The 7,501-nt window shown below is 57.3% G+C and overlaps 1 protein-coding gene across 1 annotated transcript in view; it reads left to right on the top strand.

Annotated features, from left to right (window-relative positions):
- TPP1 (tripeptidyl peptidase 1) overlaps positions 1-6,741 on the top strand; it is a 112,146-nt gene extending 105,405 nt beyond the window's left edge. Inside the window, exons 10-15 of the mRNA XM_026657754.2 lie at positions 3,320-3,508; positions 3,720-3,792; positions 4,757-4,877; positions 5,171-5,329; positions 5,419-5,553; positions 5,860-6,741. Coding sequence (XP_026513539.2) covers positions 3,320-3,508; positions 3,720-3,792; positions 4,757-4,877; positions 5,171-5,329; positions 5,419-5,553; positions 5,860-6,000 — 818 coding nt within the window. The 3' untranslated portion in view covers positions 6,001-6,741. The remainder of the gene's footprint in view (positions 1-3,319; positions 3,509-3,719; positions 3,793-4,756; positions 4,878-5,170; positions 5,330-5,418; positions 5,554-5,859) is intronic.
- Positions 6,742-7,501: the final 760 nt, after the last annotated feature.

Genomic DNA, 7,501 nt, shown 5'->3' with positions numbered 1-7,501 from the left:
GCCCCTCTGCCACCCCCGACCCCCTCCTCCACGCTGCTGGTATCTTCTTCCTCTGCCAGCATCTCCACCCGAAGCAATTTCCATAAATCCCCCCCCCCCTTCCCTCCCAGCTGGAGGCAGCTGGCCCCATCTCTCTGGTGCCCCAAGGGGGGACTGAGCTCTTTGAGCCTGTCACGCGGGTAAAGGGGAACCAGGCGACATAATTTATTTATGCTGCAAAAGGCCTTTGCCAGGGTCGCCCCTAAGTCACGGGGGGTAAGAGGCAAAGTTCTGCCCGGGCGGGGTCAGAACTGGTCAGGAGACAGAAAGCGAAGAGTTGGGTTAAATTCTCCCCACAGCAGGGGCTGAAGGTTCTGGACTAGCTCTCATCTTGGGTGATGTATTTATTAGTGCTCAGGAAAGTGGGAGAGAAGAAGACGGGGAGTCAGGAGCAGAGGGGACTGTGGAACTTCAGAGAGATCAAACCCAGCCAGGGGAATGGGCAGCACCACCGCAGATGAAATCCCATTTCAAATGCACAGTAATTCGCGAGGGGGGAGGGGTGTGTGTGTATACTCCTACCCCTTACAGGGTCCAAATTAACCCCTTCAGATCAGGGAAGGGACCTGGGCTCATTGTAGACAGTGCAATGGAGACCTCTGCTCGATGCCCAGGTTTGGACAAATAAACAAGGTGTAGGTGTTCCGCTGCATAGGAGCGGAGAGAACTATGCAGAGACTAGTCTGCTGCCTTGGTGTGAGGCAGCTGTGTGGCCTCATGTGGACATGGCGGGACTGGCCCCATCTCATCCGGGCTGGTGCAGAACTCAAGGGACTCAGAGGAAGGTGAAAATCTCCAGATTATAAAGCCAGAGGGGCTGTTGAGATCCTCCTGTCTGACCTAAACCAAGCAAGAGAACGGCTTTCACTCCTGTTTAACTAGAGCAGATCTTCTAGACAGCCAGACCTCAGTCCTGAGTTAAGAATTGCCAGGGATGGAGAATCCACCACAGTTCTTGGAATTTGTTCCACTAGTTTATTATCCTCACTGTGTTTTTCTTATTTCCGGTGTAAATTTCTTGCTTTAACTTCCAGCTACTGGTTCTTTTTGTCCATTTCTCTGCTAGACTAAAAAGTCCATTATGAAAATGCTGTTCCATATGTAGGTACTGATAGACTGTGATCAAGTCAGCCCGTAACCTTCTCTTTGACTCATCTACGCAGCGAGCTGTTGCACGGCACGCCAGGGTGTGACTCTGCAGCGTACCAGCTTGCCGTGTGGCCCCATGCACTGGAAGTTCTGTCCTGCACTTCGATGGACAGGAAAGCGCACTGGGAACTTGTACTTTGCTGTAGCAGGGTCCACGTGGCAAATGAGTGTGCGGTAGATTCACACCCAGGGTTGATGGCACTAACTCGCCGCTTAGACCAGCCCTTTGTTAATGATCTCAGTTACTATAAGGCAGGTTTTTCAATCTTTACATCATTCTTTTGGCTCATCTCTGAACCCTGCACCACTTCTCAACATCCATGTGGATTTGTGGGCAGCAGAACTGGGCACAGGGTTCCAGCAGCGGTCGCACCTGTGCCAAATACAGCAGTAAAATAACCTCCCTGCTGCTCCTTGAGATTCCCCTGTTTATAAATCCAAGGATCGCATTAGCCCTGTTGGCTACAGCATCGCACTGGGAGGGCATGTTCAGCTGATTGTCCAACATGACCCCAACTCCTTTACAGAGACACTGCAGCCTGGACTGGAGTGCCCAGCCTGTAAGAATGGTCTGCATTCTTTGTTCCTACAAGTATACCTTTGGCCAGATTAAAATGCATATTGTTTGTTGGCACCCAGTTTACCAAGCAGTCCAAATCACGTCGTAGTTTTTTACAGGGGCGCTGGAACAATTTGTATAGTGGGGGTGCTGAGAGCCATTGAACCAAATTGTAAACCTTGCATATAATGGAAACCACTTCAAGCCAGGGGGTGCTGCTGCACCCCTAGTTCTGGTACCAATGGGTTTTTTACCACTGTTCTTTTTATTTACCCCTCCCCCAATCTTTGTGTCATCCACGAACTTTGTCTGCACTGTTGTTGTAGCCGTGTGGGTCCCAGGATACTAGAGAGACAAGATGGGTGAGCGTACGTTTTATTGGTGAAAGAGACAGAAGACCTGAAGCAGAGCTCGGTGTACTTTGAAAGCTCGTCTCTTTCACCAACAGATGTTGGTCCAATAGAAAATATCACCTTGCCCACCTCGTCTATCTACAAATTTTATCAGTAACAATTTTTTTCTTTCCAGGTCTTTGATACAAATGTGAAATAGTGTAGGGCCAATAACTGATTCCTGCAGGTCCCGACTAGAAATGTACCTGCTTGATAATTCCTAGCTTAAATTACATGTTGAGACGTGGCAGTTAGCCAGCTTTCAATCAGTTGAATGTGTGCCATGTTAATTTTATATCTTCCTAGGTGTTTTTTAATCAAAATGTCATGCGGTACTGAATCAAACGCCTGACAAAGCTAATGATATTACATCAACACTATTCCCTTTATCAACCAAACGCATATCTCATAGAAAAAAAAAATCATTTGACAAGTTCTAATTTCCATAAACCGACGTTGATTGGTATTAATTGTTATCCTCCTTTAATTCTTTATTAATCGAGTCCTGTATCGGCCCCTCCATTATCTTACTTGAGATCACTGGCAGACCTACAATTTCCCTGGCTGTCCCATTTACAGTCTCTTTGAATATTGGCACAACGTGAGCTTTCTTCCAGTCCTGTGGATCTTCCCCCCTACAGTGCTCCAGAACTGATTGAAAATGAACATGAGTGGTTCAGGGAGCTCCTTGGCCAGCTCTTTTTCTCTCTCTTGGGTGCAAGAGAGATTGAAACCACTGGGAGAAGTGAAACGAATGAGAAGTGACATGAGAAAAGTCTATCACTACTGATTGGTCAAGAGAAGGGGCGATTGGGGGCTTTTGTTTGTCCCCGTGCTGAGAGAGAGGGAAATCAGTGACATGGAAGGGAAATACTTTTTCATGGTATATGTAATTAGCCTGTGGAACTCACTGCCACAGGATGCCTCTGAGGCCAAGGACTTAGCCAGACTAAAAGAGGGACTGGCCATTCTCTGGCTGCAGTGAGTGTAGCGAGTAACAGCTCTGGCAGGGATATTCTAGCATCTCTATTCGTGCCCAGGATGAGACCTGGGGGCTAGGATTACTCTAACCCACGTTGTGTTCCTGCACGGCTTTCCCTCTCCTGGGCCTTCTCTGCTCTGCCCCATGGGGATGGAGGCTCCGGATGGGGGCTGACCCCTTCTCTGCTGCCCCTTGCAGGGAGGCATGAGAGCCAGGAGCCCTTCCTGGCCTGGCTGCTGCTGCTCAGTAACATGTCCTCGGTGCCCTGGGTGCACTCGGTCAGCTACGGGGACGATGAGGACAGCCTGTCCTGGGCCTACATGGAGCGCGTCAATGTGGAGTTCATGAAGGCTGCTGCGCGGGGCTTGACTGTGCTCTTCGCCTCAGGTACACGCAGCCTGCCAGCACCTCTTGCCCTGGGCTGCCTTCCTCCCTGGGAGCGCGTGGATCCTGCTGGGACCCAGGAGTCCCCCTGGTCCCTCCCTGCAGCACTGGGGTGGGGAGATGGGTGCTTGGCCCCTGGCCCCAGTGTCCATGCCCCCTGGCCCCAGTGTCCATGCCTCACGGGCCAGGCTGATCCCGTACTCCTGCCTTGCAGGTGATGCTGGAGCTGGCTGCAGAAAGCTTGCTGGAGGGAGCCACGCTTTCCGGCCCAGCTTCCCAGCCTCCAGGTAACGGGGGTGGGGGGGGGGCTGGGAAGTCTCTGGCAGACAATGCTGTAACCCTGGCCAAGCAGCCGGGGGGCGGCGCAGTCTGTTACAGCTCCTGGCCCTGCTCTGCCCTGGGCTGAGTGCTCCTGGCATAGCCCCAGCCGGGAGGTTTGGGGCTGCTGGGGCAGAGATGCACCTGTTGGGGGAGCAACAACACAGACAAGATGGGAGGGTGAGAGCAGGGGAGGCGGCGAGAGAAGACTGGATGGGGGCAGGCAGGGCGGGGGAAAGCTGGCGGGGCAGGTGGGACAGGGCAGGCTGGGCGGGGGAAGGCTGGATGGGGGGAGGCCAGGCGGGGAAGGCTGGAGGTGAAGGCAGGCTGGGCGGGGAGGGCAGGTGGGGTGGATGGGACAGGGCAGGCTGGGCGGGGGCAGGTCTGGAGGGGAAGGCCAGGTGGGGGCAGGCAGGGCGGGGGAAAGCTGGTGGGGCAGGCAGGGAAGGCTGGAGGGGCGGGCGGCATGGGAAGGCTGGAGGTGAAGGCAGGCTGGGGGGGGCGGGCGGCGTGGGAAGGCTGGAGGTGAAGGCAGGCTGGGGGGGGCGGGCGGCGCGGGAAGGCTGGAGGTGAAGGCAGGCTGGGCGGGGAAGGTGGGTGGGACAGGGCAGGGGCAGGTCTGGGGGGGAAGGCCAGTCGGGGGCGGGCGGGACGGGGGAGGGCTGGAGGGGAATCTCGGGCAGGGGCAGGGCAGGCAGCACGGTTCCCCAGGGAATGGAAAGGGGCTTAGAGACCTATGCAGAAGAACCGAGAACTGGGGGCCTGAGGGAGCCCTGAGAACTGCCAGCTCTAGGGGGCAGTGGGGCCTGGAAGGCCAGAGAAGTGGGGGCTCCTGCGGTATTAGTTTCTCCGTTAGTGGGAGCTGCTGGCCCCCCAGTGAGAAGTTGTCTCTGGTGGCCTGGCCAGTGCAGCTCCCCCCACCTGTCCCCACAGCCCCTATGTGACCACGGTGGGTGGCACAGCCTTTAAGAACCCCTTCCGAGTGACCTGGGAGGTGACGGACTATATCAGCGGCGGGGGCTTCAGCAACGTCTTCCCTATGCCTGACTACCAGGTGCGTGGGGCTGGGACCGAGATGTGGGGGGTGCAGCGCAGTGGCTGGCAGGTTGGGGGAGTGGGTGAGGGGATGGGGTGGGGGGAAGGGGCAGGATGGCGGCTGGGAGGTGGGTGTGGGGCGGGGGAAGGGGTGGGGCAAAGAGGCAGGATGGTGGCTGGGGGTGGATGTGGGGCTGGGGGGAAGGGGCAGGATTGTGGCTGGGGGGTGGGTGAGGGGCAGAGGGAAGGGGTGGGGCGAAGGGGCAGGGCCCAGTTGCGAGGTTTCCCTCCCCATCTGACTGTCTCTTCCAGGCTGCGGCTGTCAGGAATTTCTTGCGCTCAGCCCCAAAGCTGCCACCCCTCTCCTACTACAACAGCAGCGGCCGTGCCTACCCCGACCTGGCTGCCCTCTCTGACAACTACTGGGTGGTGACCAACCGCATCCCCCTGCCCTGGGTGTCTGGGACATCGGTAAGGAGCAGCCCTAGGCTGGGCCGTGGGCTCTGAGCCCCCCGACGTCCCCAGGGCCCTGACGCACCTTTCTTCCCCCCCCCCTCCAGGCCTCCACCCCCGTGGTAGGGGGCATTATGGCCCTGATCAACGACCGCCGTTTGCAGAAAGGTCTGCCGCCTCTGGGCTTCCTGAACCCGGCGCTCTACAAACTGCAGAAGGGGCCTACTGCTGCCCTCTACGACGTGAGTGGGGCTGAGGGGTGAAGTGTCAGCAGCCGTGGGCTCCGTGCAAGGGGAGGACCCAGGCCTGGGGGCTGGAGAGACGAGTCCTGTCTAAGGGTGGAGGGAGACGTTTGTCCTGGATCCAGGGGAGGGGGCGGCCTGCCTGGGGCTTTTCCAGCTCCAGCCTTGGAGTGTCCTGTAGCTGGAACTCCCGCTGTGCGGGGCAGTGATTCCCCGTCCCCCTGCACCTGGCTCGGTGCTTGTCTGCATGCGGTCGGGGCACTTAGCAGCTGTAGCGTGCACTTACTGAGCTCTCTGACTCCCCAGGTCACCCAGGGCTGCCACCTGTCGTGTCTGGATGCAGCAGTGGAAGGGCAGGGGTTCTGTGCTGGCCCCTCCTGGGACCCCGTCTCAGGCTGGGGCACCCCCAACTTCCCACAGCTCCTGAAAGCTCTGCTCAACCCGTGATGCCGGCAGCAGGAGGAAAGGGCTGGGGCTAGAGAGGAGTACGCAGCAGGCTAAACCACAGGACCACCTCCGTTCTCGCCCCCTCCCTACTACCACATCTAACCTGCGATGGGGCACCTTCCTCCGAGCTGTAGGACCAAGGGGCAGGTCACTGCTGCTCCTGCTGGGCAGGGCCCAAAGGCCCCTTTACCTTACTGAGCAGGCAGCGATTCAGGGCCTCCTGGAAAGAAACGGCTCAAGCTTCCCCCTACCTCGCCTGCTAGTGCCTCCCTCCAGTTATCTCAGGTGCTGCTACTCTGCAGTCAGGTGTGGCAGCTGAGCTGTAGGTTCCCCTGCCTGGCCCCAGGCCCCCAGGAGGGGTGACATGGTGGGAGCTGCTTTGGGGGAGTCCCAGGCAGGGAGGGGAGATGCTCTCACATGAACTTTCCTCAGGGGGAGAAGGCCCACCCTGGCCCCCACTGGCAATAAAGGTGTTGGCTCCAGAGTGTGTCTGGTGGTGCAGCGGGGTGGAGGGATGGGATGGGCTGGCTGGGGGTTTGGGTGAATAAAACCTGGCGGCTGCTATTTGCTGCTTCATGGACTTTGGGAATTTCAGTCCGAGTTTTGGGATTCCTGGGTGTCCCTTCGTTTCTCTCTGTGCTGCGCCCAGTTATGGACAGTGTAAAGCAGAGCTGGAGAGCTGAGGCCTTTGGGTGACTGTTGGGTGCTATGAATGGGTCATTAAAGGACTGGCTGAAACAACCCGTGTTGCTCAAGGAGTCAGACACACAAGGGGAGCGGAAGGGCCGGGAGGTTCAGCCTAGGTTTCCCCATCCCTGGCACAGCCCCCAGCTGGAGGGCCAGCTCAGTGGTTTGTGCATTGGCCTGCTAAACCCAGGGTTGAGAGTTCAATCCCCGAGGGGGCCACTTAGGGATCTGGGGAAAAAATCATTACTTGGTCCTGCTAGTGAAGGCAGGGGGCTGGACTCGATGACCTTTCAGGGTCCCTTCCAGTTCTATAAGATAGGTATATCTCAATATATTATTATTAACAAAGCAGGAAGGTGTCTGCTTGGACCTACTGAGCAGAGCTCAGCCTGGGATGCAGAGGTTCTGGAGGCCAGGGCTCAGGCCAGGAGGGTGTGAGGCCTGGCCTGAAGGGAGAGGGAGACCCCAGGGGGTCTGGCACAAAACAGGGGCTCTTCCTAAGGCCTGTTCCAAAACTGGGGTGTAGTGCCAATCCTGGGAATCCATGACACTCCCCCTCCCTGAAACTCCCCATGGGAACTGGGGGTGCCCCACCCAGAATAGTGCAAAACCCCTTTCCCCACTGGAACAGGGTGTCCCCTCTTTCACCCTCCCCTGCCCAGAACAGAGAGGTGCCCCAGGAACAGGACACCCCCCCTTCACCCTCTATCCTTAGGAACAGCTCCCCCCAACAGAGCACCCTGCCCCCCTTCCTCCACCTGCAACAGCCCCCCCCAACAGAGCACCCCCACACATGCACCTGGAACAGCCCCCC

This window comes from Terrapene carolina, unplaced genomic scaffold (assembly GCF_002925995.2).
Source record: "Terrapene carolina triunguis isolate 2854851 unplaced genomic scaffold, T_m_triunguis-2.0 Scaffold303, whole genome shotgun sequence".
In the NCBI taxonomy this organism is placed as follows: domain Eukaryota; kingdom Metazoa; phylum Chordata; order Testudines; family Emydidae; genus Terrapene; species Terrapene triunguis.
Note: the sequence above shows the minus strand (reverse complement) of the source record. Positions and strands in the feature narration are given on the sequence as shown.